Genomic DNA, 13,188 nt, shown 5'->3' with positions numbered 1-13,188 from the left:
TACAGACACCTTAATTTACTTTACTGCAATCGTCTTAAATTACTTCTTTAAAATTCATGCTTTTTAACATTAATTAGTAATTAATTTCGTGCGTTGTACATATGAAATTTTTTTCATATTAATTATTTGAATTTTAGATATATCATAGTTAAAATAAAAATTAATAATTAATAAAAGTAATAATATGACTAAAATTATTATTATTATTACTATTATTATTATTATTATTATTATTATTATTATTATTATTATTATTATTATTATTATTATTATTATTATTATTATTATTATTATTATTATTACTATCAAGATCCAAAGTATCGATACGATATGCCCCGTATCGGGACCCAACTCTTTTTTAATAAAAAATACAAGGTTCAAAATATTGATATGCTCGATACACCGGTAGGGGCATATCAGGCGTTTCGATACTTGTTTTTTACCTTTTTTAATTTTTTTAAAAAACTGGTTTAGGGGAGCCAGTCTAGGACCACTCCATCCCCTGAACCGGTCAAACCCCCGATACACCCACTATAGGGGCGTATCAGAAGGGTACCGGAACGATACGTGGCCGATACGTAACGATACTTTGAACATTGAAAAAATATGTTAATATATCTTCCCAAAAACCAAATTTTGAAAAGAAAAAAAAAACAAACTAAAAAAAGTTATTCCCGCATGTATCTAAGTACCGATACGCCTCTACCGATATATAGAGACGTATCGATACTTTGAACCTTGACTACTACTACTAAATTTTGTGTTCCATTTCTGTCTTAAATAAAGATAATTTTATTTTAACAATTATTTTTATTTAATATGCTGATTATATAACATTAGAAATGTTCCAAAATGCCTTTGACAAAACTTTATACATTTTTATTTTTTGTGTTCGATCTTTTTTAAATATTTATTATTCAATTATGACACATGAATTTCTTTGAAAAGTTGGATAATTGGTCCATCTTTTAGATAAAAAAATAGCTTTGCTTTCGAATCAATTTTAAATTATATATCTCATCTACATTATATAAATAATTTTTACTTATCACACTTAATTTTTGTTTGACATAATTAATATATAATTTTTTATATATTTTTTTGATTACTTGTACTTTTTTATTACTTTTCAAATATTTATTATTTAACTATCATATCATCGATTAATCCATTTAACCTAAACCACTAACACACTATCCAAAAAAGTTTGATTTCTAGGTTGACATTAAGTTTTGTATTACATTTCCATTATTGATAAAATTATATCTTATGTATAATATTTATTTTTGTTCAATATATTGAATGTATCATATTATAGATGTACCCAATATTTTGTTTTTTATAAATATATTACATTATATCTTATGTATAACATTTATTTTTGTGATTCTTTGTATTTTCTATTTTTTAAAATTTTATTGTTTGACTATGACACCATTTCATTTCTACGTTAATTTTAATTTTGGCATTCCATTTTTATCATTTATAAAATACTTCTTACATTTCATATTTATTTTTGTTCAGTATAATGAATATACAATATTAGTGACGTGCCCGGATTTTTATTTTTTGTATTATATATTTTACTTATTTTATTTTTTATTATTTAATTATGGCATTATTTATTAACGCATTTGACCCCAAATGGTTGAATTGCTTACCCACCATTGAGAGAGAAGAAAATGATTTTGTTTTCAATTTATTTTTCAAAATATTTATTTTTATATTATTAAAATTAATGTTATGGATTTAATTAGTAGAATTTAATAATAGAAAAATATATCTTAAATATAATATTTAATAAGATAATATACCTTAGATATGATATTTAACAAGAGATAATAGGAAAATAGTTTTACTTCCAATTGGTTTTAAATTTTACATTCCATTTCCATTATTATTAAAAAAACATTCCTTATTTATCATCAATGTTTTCAACCGATTGTTGACCTGGCCGATTGAACCATTCGAACCGTTACTCGACCTTGATCTTGGGTTTAGTTCTATTGAAACTCCCCCTTTTAATTAAAAACCGTCTAACTCAGCTGGGTGATTCAACCATTGCCTTGTTCGACCCAGTAACCAGGTTGTAGGTTGCACACTTAATTATGTGCAAACTTTTGGAAGCCATAACTTTGTACTTCAATGTCTAATTGGGGTTATCTTTTTTTTTTTCGAGTAACTTTTTAAGATCTATACGTCCTAAGGGCCTTAGGTGCCTTGTATTGCTATTTTCACAAAAAAAAAAAAAAACCTTTTGGCCCTAAAATGTAATTTTAATATTTTTATAAATAAAATTAAAATCTGAATTAAAAACATAAATAAATGTAACATAATACATATATTATATATAACATATGTAAAACATAATTAAAAATATATGTAAAATATAACTATAATATATGTAAAACATAATTATACTATTTATTGATAAAATATGTATTTTTGCACACACACACACATAGTATTGACGTAAAGCGGTTTCACTCATTTGACCTTTATAGTCGAACTAGTGACCTATGACTCAAAGGAAAAAGCTGATTGGATTCTGAGTCGGTTTTTAAAACATTGTTTATCATTCGTATTATTGTTTATTATGTCAAATATATGATATTAAAACTTACCCCTCTATATTTAAATTCATTGATAAAAAATGAGAGCAAAAAGGGTAGTTGGTTATTGATATTAAATGAGTTGAAAAGAGGTAATTTTAGTATATTCAATGCATCCAAATCTCTCTCATTAAACACAACATTTAGGGTATTAATTTGCATTCACCTTCATTGAATCATATATTTAAACTTTTTTGTTTTTTCTCATTATTAAATTATATAATTAAATTTATACATAATAAATTAATAATTTAAATAACATAAAAACTTATACTTTAATTGTGACAACATGGATTGGCCCATTTGACCCAAACGGTTTAACATCTTACCACTACCTAAATGAAAACACTAATTTTTTTTTCCAGGTAGATATTAAAAGTATAAGTTTTTATGTTAATAAAATTATTAATTTATTATGTATAGATTTAATTATAGAATTTAATGATGAGAAAAAAAAAACTTTAACTATATAATCTAATGAAGGTAAATGCAAATTAATACCTTAAATATTGGATTTAATGATAGAAAATTGGATGTATTGAATATCTTAATATCACCACTTTAAATTTTATCCTCGTAAAATTTCATAAATATTCTTAAAGCCATTTATAGTATATGCTTTTAAAAGAAAATCGAAAACAAGAAAAGCTATAAAAAGAAAACTCATAAAGTGAAAAATGAAAAAATAAAGAATATGGATAAATAGACTGTAGTCCACCTCAGAAGCAACTACTCGGTTGAATCCCTGCGTCAGAGATAGGTCAGTCAAAAGTGGGTCATTCAGCATTCTCACCTCGTTCTCCGACTGTAGAAAAGCCGGTTTCAGGCTTCTTGTTTTTCCAGCCAAACCGGCTTTGGATTTTACAGTACTTTTAAGTCCAAAACGCGCTCTTTTTTCCCCTCCCCACATATTATATTTTTTGCTGATAGATCCATCTGCATAAATATTCTCAAGAGCATTTTTCTTTCTATTAAGAAAGAAAATAAGAGCCATCCTTCTTTATTGTTCCATTTTTCTTCTGCAGTTTTCTTTCTATTAAGAAGAGAAGTATAAAGTGAAAAGGAAGAAGAACAAAAGGTCATGGCTTTGAGAAGCAGAGTTCTTGGCTTCACACCTGCAATGTCGAATGTGTTGGGAACCAGAATTTTCCTGTTTCTATTCCTGTTTTCATGGGTTTGGGTTTCATCTGTCAAAGCCTCTGTATCTTACGACCAAAAAGCCATAATTATTAATGGGCATAGGAGGATCCTTTTTTCGGGATCCATTCACTACCCACGAAGCACTCCTGAGGTATTAATGCAAATGTAGTTACTGGGTATCTCTGGTTTCAATTTTTCTCTGCATTTTCATCGCACTTTATCCATGGGGCTATCCAGTTAATGGGTATCTCTGGATTTTCCAACTTTCCTTTTTTAACTTCTCATAATTGTTTTGCTCGTCTTTAATGATTTTATTAAGTTTCTTTTTTTATCTTTGGATCGATTGCAGATGTGGCCGGATCTTATTCAGAAGGCCAAAGATGGAGGTTTGGATGTTATCCAAACCTATGTTTTCTGGAATGGTCACGAGCCTTCCCCGGGCCAAGTAATTGAAAACTCTTACTTCAATTTCGGCTTCTCATTCTTTTGGAAGTTTCAGTTGTTTGATATTGTTAATCTTTCTTAACATCTGTAGTACTATTTTGAGGGGAGGTACGATCTTGTTCGTTTTATCAAACTAGTGCAGCAGGCAGGTCTTTATGTTCACCTCCGAATTGGCCCTTATGTCTGCGCAGAATGGAACTTTGGGTAATAAGAAGAATATATTAATGACAAAATAGCGAAATAAAAGGAAAACAAAATGCTCTTTTTACTTCCCTTTTCACGTTTTTTCTTTTTTTTTTTTTTTTGAAAAACATGAAGTAATATTTTTAAATGTCAAGCGTCTCAACTGTTTTCATTTCAGGGGTTTCCCAGTTTGGCTGAAATATGTTCCTGGCGTCGAGTTCAGAACAGATAATGAGCCTTTCAAGGTTGGATACTTCGGTTCTTTTCATGCTTCTTCAGATTTTCCTGTCATTTTTTTTAGTCCTCTCTACTGTTCTACTGATTGATTTTCTTAATTATTTTAATGAAGGTGGCAATGCAAGGATTTACTAAAAAGATTGTCGATATGATGAAAGCAGAAATTTTGTTCGAACCTCAGGGTGGTCCGATAATTATGTTACAGGTAACGAAATAGACGTTCAGAGCATTTCTTTCTCGTCTTCCTCAATTTTTCAGAATTGGGTCTGTTTCTGTTTAGAGTCTAAAGTTCACTGCCAATTGAAATAGTCAATCACACAATGAAATGAGCAACTGGGTGGAGAAACTGATGGATTCCTCTCCTTGATTCCCCTCGCAGATAGAGAATGAATATGGACCTGTTGAGTGGGAAATTGGTGCTCCTGGACAAGCTTATACTAAATGGGCGGCACAAATGGCTGTTGATCTTGGCACCGGAGTCCCATGGGTCATGTGCAAGCAAGATGATGCCCCTGATCCAATGGTAAGTGCCTATGCAGTCTACACTTTCTTCTTTTTCTTTTTTACCTTAAAATATCCCTTTTTATCTTTCTTTTTTGTCATTTTCCTATAATCATTTTTGGCTCTTTTCGTGTAACATGCTTCTCCTTAGTGGAGCTTACAATTTGAGTGGTCGTGAATGAACATGAGGAAAATGTTTATTCTCGTCTGCACATGCTTCAGTTCTTGCTTTCTGAGCCTGTCTATCTGTTATGTTTTGTCGGTATTTAATTTCCTGTAGGTTATGAATTTTGTTTATTCTCCTTTAATCATTCATAACCACATCTTGTAGTCACTTCTGAGAGTTGGAGGCAATAGAAACATCATTCCCCTAGCCTCCCAGATAAAAAAGAGAGAATTTTTTTGACCAAATTGTTTGGGTGGTCTGTGTTTCCTCCATTCTGGTTGAATTCTGCAATTTCTGGATTTCATATGTATGTATGCTTTGACAGGTTGTCTTGTTATTTTGTTGAGCAACCAAAACTTCTAGACATATGACATACGTCATCCATGCTGCTTCCTTTTAATTTTCTTTTTTTATTGATTTTCAACAGATAAACTCCTGCAATGGTTTCTACTGTGACTGGTTCTCTCCTAACAAGCCTTATAAACCCAAGATGTGGACAGAAGTCTGGACAGGCTGGTAAATTGCCTACTCCTGGTTAAGATCTAAGAAATCCCAATGCTGCAAACTATTTTCTGCTTCTTGAACCCCCCATTAGAATATCAGAGAAGTCAACTATAATTTTAAGAGATATTTTATCTGTCCCTTTGTTGCAACCCTCAGGTATACAGAGTTTGGTGGGCCAGTTCCTCATCGACCAGTTGAGGATATTGCATTTTCAGTTGCCAAGTTTGTACAGAAGAGTGGATCATTCATTAACTACTACATGGTATGTTCAACTCATTCTTTTACTACCAAGTGGATCAAATCCAACTGTCACATGGTGATTCCAGAATTCACTGTTATTGATAAAAAAAAAGATTCCAGAATTAATTTACCTGAAGTTGTTTCTGTTCTAATCTTGTGCTCCAGTACCATGGAGGAACAAATTTTGGCCGGACAGCTGGTGGTCCCTTCATCGCCACTAGCTATGATTTTGATGCTCCAATTGACGAATATGGTATTTTCTCAACATTGAATCTTAACAGTAGTATACAATCACGAATCCAACAGATTATATGTAGTCTAGGTATCATAGAAGTAAGCACTGAATACAAGACAGCTGTTTCTCTAACATGCATGAGGAGCAGGAAGATAGCCATTTGGTAGATAACACTAGAGATCTTTTAGTTTCAAAATGGCTCAACCAAATTATTGAGAACGTCCTATTTTTGGACTTGTGACAAACAGAAAATGATGGATTAATTATTACATTCTTCGTACTCATGTTTGCTACAGTAGATTTGCATGGAATGGGTTCCCCCCCCCCCTTTCTCTATTACTGATTAACTGCTTCACATGTGGAACCGACAACTATAGACCATATGTATGGTCTATAACCTCAGGTTGCTACTATTCCAATAGTTTTCCAGCCTTCTCCAAATATTTTCTAGAGAGCTTTCCTGCATTTTTGTTTGAACTTAAGATTCCCATATAGTAACTAAAATCCTCTCTAGAAAGCTATATACAAACTCTCAACAGAGGTTAATAATTAACCACTTCCCAGTTAATCCATGCAAAGAATAATGGAGTCCAAGTTAGACTTACCAGATTCTCAACTCAACTTGTAGGACTACTCAGGGAACCTAAATGGGGTCATTTGAGAGATCTGCATAGAGCAATCAAGTTGTGTGAACCAGCTTTAGTTTCTGCAGATCCCACTGTGATATCATTTGGAAATTATCAAGAGGTAAATTACTTCTGTGTAAAATCCTTTTTCTATGGTACTCTATGAAAGCCTTTTTTCATAATCCATCTGCTTCCTATCCAGGCTCATGTCTTCAGGTCAAATTCAGGAGCTTGTGCTGCATTCCTTGCAAACTATGATTCAAATGCCTACGCAAAGGTGGCTTTTGAGAATATGCATTACGATTTACCTCCTTGGTCAATTAGCATCCTTCCTGACTGCAAGAATACCATCTTCAATACAGCAAGGGTGAGGAAAAAACTCTAGGTTGAGCTTCTTGTGTTCATTACGAGTGGCATGTTTGAGAGGACATTATACTTATTCAAATTATCATTTGTTCTCATTGAAATTTTCAAATAGTGGTAAAAATTCAACCCCTTTTTGCAAGAAAACGTTACATAATTTTTTTTATCTAGAACAAAAATTCAAAAGAAAGCCATACTGGTCTTCTTTATGAGATAAATATGTGAATGGTGATGATTATTACTTTCCAAGCTTTTAATATCTATTTTCCTTTTTCCCAATTATTTCTGACATATTTATCCAAATTTCTGTATAGATTGGTGCCCAAAGTTCACTGATGAAGATGACAGCAGTTAGCAGCGAAGGGTTTCCTTGGCAGTCATACACTGAAGAGACTGCCTCCTATGATGACAACTCATTTACAATGGTTGGATTGCTGGAGCAGATCAATCTCACAAGAGATGCCTCAGACTATTTGTGGTACATGACCGAGTGAGTAATATGATCCATTATGTTCTTACTCTCTTTGAGACATGGGCAAAACAGTTGTGCCATCAAAAGTTGTCATCATGACACCACCAATGTTATCACTATTATATAATTATTATAGTCACAATTGTTGTATTGTTGATGTTGCTTTTATTTTGGTGATAACAATGATACCACTTCTATATTCTTATCTTTTGTGCACATTCTGCTCTCTCTGCAGTGTCCAGATTGACCCCAATGAAGAATTTTTGAAGAGTGGACAGTATCCTGTCCTCACTGTATCATCAGCAGGCCATGCTTTGCATGTTTTCATCAATGGTCAATTATCAGGTAAGCATGCAATTCTGGCATTTTATGGAAGTGTACAAACTACTTTGCCAAATTATCTATGTTTTATCTCTTCCTTTTCTTTGTTATTCTCTCTATATTGTTTTCAAGAAGTTGCACTCATCCATTTTATGACAGGAACTGTGTATGGAAGTTTAGAGAACCCAAAATTGACATTTAGTGATAATGTGAAGCTGATTGCTGGCATTAACAAAATCTCTCTGTTAAGCATAGCTGTTGGCCTTCCGGTTTGTTCTTACTCATTCTGTAGATGTTCTTGAACTTTGTCTTGAAGACAAGAAATTTTGACTAAACTAATGCTTTACTTTATGTGATTGAATTCAGAATGTTGGCACACATTTTGAGACATGGAATGCTGGAGTACTTGGCCCAGTTGTGTTGAAGGGTCTTAATGAGGGGACAAGAGACTTGTCATGGCAGAAATGGTCTTACAAGGTTTGTCTTCAATTTTCTTCACTGTTCATGCCCTTTTTCTGGAACCATGCTAAGGGGAATTATTTCTTTGGATGCTTCTCTGCAGATTGGTCTACAAGGTGAAGCTTTAGGCCTGCATACAGTAAGTGGAAGTTCTTCTGTTGAGTGGGAGGGGTCTTCAATTGCTAAACAGCAGCCTTTATCATGGTATAAGGTGAGGATTGAGCCTCAATTAAGGCCTCCATGCTAATCTTCTGATATGAACTGTAAATATCAATTTCTATGTTTGCCTGTTCACTAAGGCATCCTTTATTTGGTTATATGCTCAGGCTATATTTGATGCCCCAACTGGGAATGAACCACTAGCTCTAGATATGTCTAGCATGGGAAAAGGTCAAATATGGATAAATGGTCAGAGCATTGGTCGCTACTGGCCTGCATACAAGGCATCTGGTACTTGTGGTAATTGTAGTTATGCTGGAGAATATGATGACAGCAAATGTCAAAGTAATTGTGGGGAGGCATCACAAAGATGGTAGGACAAATTTTATTTGTTCAAATAACATAGAGTTTGCATTGTTATACAATTCAATTCATGATCAACTTTTAAACACCTATTAACCTCAGGTATCATGTTCCACGCTCATGGCTGAACCCAACTGGGAATCTATTTGTTATTTTTGAAGAATGGGGTGGTGATCCAACTTGGATTTCTTTGAACAAGAGAACTGTAGGAAGTCTCTGTGCTGACATTCATGAATGGCAGCCATCACAAAGATCTAGTAAAATCGGAAGGCTCCTAAGGCCCAAAGCACATCTTCAGTGCTCCCCTGGAACAAAGATCACATCAATAAAGTTTGCTAGCTTTGGAACACCACAAGGGATATGCGGAAGCTTTCAGGAGGGAAGTTGTCATGCTCACAAATCATATGATGCTTTTGAAAAGGTAAAATGACTAAATCTTGAATTCGTTATAGTTCTTTGAAACAAAAGTGACAAGTCTACTTGTGAGTATTCAGTAAGAGCCTTTCTAGGCCTATTGAGCTAGAATATCAGGTTATTGATCAAGGCCTATAGGCATGTGATTGAACTCCGTCTCCCAAGTTTTGCATGACAGCAAGTAAAACTGAGTATAAACAGAATATACATATTTACAACAGGTGGCTAGTAGACCATTTTTAACTGTCTAGCCCAATTAGCTTTACATTATGTTCCCCTTGAAACCTCAACCCAATACAATTCTGTCCTGCCAACTCCTTGCCTAGATAGTCCATCAGCCATACTATTAGCACTTCTAGGCACCCACTGAAGGGTCACATTCAACTAGCTTTCCAAGTTGCTTGTGCTTCATTTTTCAACCATCCTACTCTAGCTTTGAATCTCCCTCCACAATTATCCCATTATACTTATTCTTTGCCAAAAATCATCCCATGTAAAACAGCCAATAATTCTGCTCTTGTTGGAGAAAGAATTATAACTAAATTGTGCAACGCATAAATCTGATGGCTATTTTTTGCATCTTCCAAATATTAGGTAAAACTCACTGTTCATTTATTCTCCAAGTGGTATCATGCTTTGTAACCTGTCTGTGGCATACAAGTGTCCAACCTTTAAGGACATTAGGTTGAACAATTTGAAAGGCTGATGCGAAAGTCCAGTTGATCTGTTTGCCCAAGTCTGGACTGTTGTTTGTTGGATATTTTTGCATAGTTTTCTTCTATTGTCTTTCAGAAAATTTAACACAAATGGGTCTCTTGCAGAACTGCATTGGGAAGCAAATTTGTGCAGTAAGTGTAGCTCCTGAGGTTTTTGGTGGGGATCCATGTCCAAATATCATGAAGAAGCTCTCAGTTGAAGCCATCTGCAGTTGAGACTTGGCAATATGTCAAAGTAATAAAAATGAAGAATCATCCAGATTTATTCTTCTTTGGTGGTTATTTGAAGTGCCTTGGTAATTTGAGTGTACACCTCCAATGACTCCAAGGTAGCTTAGTTTCGGTTTTGGGGCAGGATGAAGTTGTTAAAGCATACAACACACCATATGGCCAAAGGTCATATAGATTTTGAAGATGAGGGGAAGAAGCTTCATGTACATAAAATACATGCTCAATGTCGCACAGCTTTATATAATACAGAGGTTGGGGGGGGGCGGGCTTAGTAGAGCACATCGAGACCACATATTTTGAGTCCATGTGCAATGTTTTAGTCTTTGAAAATTCTTACGCAGGCTGTTAGCTTGCGAGGAATTTAATCTCCTTTTCTTATGTAATTTCTTTTCTGAAGGAGCGATCATTTCATTACTTGCCCTTGCAAGATCGAATTATAGTAGTAATAAAAGCTTATCAGTTATCAAAAGTTGAGTCCTTGATTTTTGCGCTCTCTCTCTCTCTCTCTCTCTCTCTCTCTCTCTCTCTCTCTTCCAGATCAAAAATTCTTGGTTGTCTCTATAAACTAGTTTCATCAAAGCCACATTAGTTTTGTTCCTTTACTAGGATTGCATAGAATATGCATTATGTACATTATCAGTGACTAGGTGCGAGGGGGCCTTGTCCATATCAGGCTTATATGTCGGCTTTTCTAAGGAAGATGTTGGCTCGCTTTGTGCCATTATCTGCTAGTTGCCCATTATCTAGGATCCAATCTTCCAACGTCTTTATTACTGAAATTACATTATTTACCTGTATATATTCTCAAGAGAAAGCTGCTACTCAAATATAATGTTGAAAAAAATATGTAATACAGTATTAGCAAGTTTTCAATATGGAAAAGTTATGCACCCTGGAAGTTTCCATGTAATATGAACACTACATTGTGCATTAAGTAGATTATTTCTATATGCTCCTCATACATACGTTTACATGCATTCATTTACTTGCGTACGTACACATGTAATGACAAAAAAAACTGATCAATCCACTGTTTTTTTAAGACATTCGCTCCCAAATCAGAATTGATGACCATTTCTGAGTTGGAGCAGCTCCTTGATGTATTTGACCAAGTACCTTATAGCTTTACTTTCAGTTTCAGCCAGCTAATAAAATGCAGCCATCCCCCATCAGCATCTACCTTTGAAGCTGATATATCCTCTACAATATCTAACATACTAAACAGGTGGCCCCCTGCAACAGTCCCCTTTATCTCTTTGTGTGTTCAATCCAGTATATCAAGTTTCATTTGACAAAAAGTATAGCACCAATTGCAATAATACGAAGCAGATGTTAGCTTCTTTAGCCTACACAATTGCATAACCCAATACGTCTGGTACTTATATTTTAGAGGATTTACAACTATTGTCAGTATATCCCACTAGGCCATATGATATGATCTTCCTGTTTGTCCCTTAATTTGAGATTCTTTTAACTTTTTTTTTTTTTCTTGCAACCAGCTGTATCACCGTTATGACTAGATGAGCAATGTTGGAGTTTTTTCTTTTAATGGTCCAAGAAAGATCCCCGATATTTTGGTCAAAAAATCAACCAAAAGATCTTTATAGGATTCTCTCATGAGCCCCATTCCCAGAGAAGAACATCAGTAGCGGGGAAAAAAAGATGCAGCCCAGAAAACCAACCATGAAGTCCTGCCGCACAACTGAAAAAGAGTTTTACTGGTGGGATCGAAGCAATAGAATTCCAATGGAAAACTTTGCTAATTTCTGATTCAGATTTTCGATTCATGATCCCCGCCTCTGCTGCTCTTTACCTGACATTTTTTCTGTAATCATGCAATAAGGACAAAATGGGGTGTTCACGGTCCAGTGGAAAATCTCAGAGTAAACCAAAAAATTACTGTCTGAGATTCTCAGATCAGACCAAACCGAGTTAGCATAAAAATTCTATTACAATCGGGTCCGGTTTCTACTATGGATTGGGCCATTTTAATAGGCTTAACCCAATTTGAAAGCCAAAATGACATACGTATAAATAACAAATATAATACAAGTATTCAATTGAGAGTCTGAAATATATTGATTTAGTTTGGTCTAATTTCTTAAATTCAGAAAACTAGATTGATACCATAAACTGAAATTTTAAAATTTTCTAAACCAAACTGCCAATTTCTGTTTGCTTTGGTCCAATTTAGAGGTTTGGACCAGAACACCCCTAGGACAAAAGACAAAAGTCACAATCATGGTCCCACCCATTTATAGGACCACAATCAGACAGGAGCTTACTTTTTTGGTATGAGAAAGCAATTCCCTAATAAGCACCAAGTGACCACTCTCAGACTCAAGATTTAAGATTGACCGATCACGGAAGGAGCGAACTAAGGCCCTAGCTCAATGTTCAATCATTGTCGTACGGTTTGACTGGAAAAACCAGGAACCGATCACCTGATCGGTTCCATTTTACCCTAAAACTGTATTTTGGTAAAAAATCATTGATTTGGTCAGCAAATTGCTGACCTGAGCAGTCGAACCATCCAATGGTTTTTGGTCATTTTTTATTTTTTATTTTTTATTTTTTGTCAGAACAGGCCATCCATTCGGTTTGAATGGTCAGACTGTTCTACCCAGGAATCGGACCCCTAAACAGTTTGCTGTCCGATTCGATTTTAAAAACCTTGAGAAAAACAAGAAAAAGTATGTTTTGATACCATTTCCGTGGATGGACCCCACCACATTGGCTGAGCTTTGCATCTAATATTGAATATTGATAACACTTTCAACTTGAAGCTATGTAGTGAAGCTA

General features: G+C 34.2%; 1 protein-coding gene across 2 annotated transcripts; it reads left to right on the top strand.

Moving 5' to 3' along the window:
• The first annotated feature begins 3,339 nt into the window (after window positions 1-3,339).
• LOC148846956 (beta-galactosidase-like) lies at window positions 3,340-10,855 on the top strand. Of its 2 annotated transcripts, XM_088950932.1 has the most exons (19): window positions 3,340-3,903; window positions 4,102-4,197; window positions 4,288-4,400; window positions 4,558-4,624; window positions 4,729-4,821; window positions 4,996-5,139; window positions 5,711-5,799; window positions 5,944-6,049; window positions 6,193-6,280; window positions 6,891-7,009; window positions 7,091-7,255; window positions 7,566-7,741; window positions 7,959-8,068; window positions 8,204-8,313; window positions 8,411-8,521; window positions 8,607-8,714; window positions 8,830-9,035; window positions 9,128-9,446; window positions 10,261-10,855. In XM_088950932.1, exons 1-19 carry the CDS (start codon window positions 3,694-3,696, stop codon window positions 10,369-10,371), a joined length of 2,541 nt encoding a protein of 846 aa, XP_088807058.1. In that variant the 5' UTR covers window positions 3,340-3,693; the 3' UTR covers window positions 10,372-10,855. The 2 variants fall into 2 exon arrangements, with proteins under 2 accessions (XP_088807058.1, XP_088807057.1); XM_088950931.1 differs by having other exon boundaries at window positions 7,959-8,313.
• Window positions 10,856-13,188: the final 2,333 nt, after the last annotated feature.

This window comes from Nelumbo lutea, chromosome 6, assembly GCF_056320005.1.
Source record: "Nelumbo lutea isolate HS-2025 chromosome 6, American lotus-T2T, whole genome shotgun sequence".
Lineage (NCBI taxonomy): Eukaryota > Viridiplantae > Streptophyta > Magnoliopsida > Proteales > Nelumbonaceae > Nelumbo > Nelumbo lutea.
Note: the sequence above shows the minus strand (reverse complement) of the source record. Positions and strands in the feature narration are given on the sequence as shown.

What these genes read in the sequence shown, in the direction of transcription:
- LOC148846956 (XM_088950931.1), top strand. Translation starts at nt 3,694, where the DNA reads ATGGCTTTGAGAAGCAGAGTTCTTGGCTTCACACCTGCAATGTCGAAT. An exon ending in CATTTGGAAATTATCAAGAG is followed by an intron (nt 7,010 to 7,090) that starts GTAAATTACTTC and finishes CTTCCTATCCAG; the next exon opens with GCTCATGTCTTCAGGTCAAA. An exon ending in CATATGATGCTTTTGAAAAG is followed by an intron (nt 9,447 to 10,260) that starts GTAAAATGACTA and finishes GGTCTCTTGCAG; the next exon opens with AACTGCATTGGGAAGCAAAT.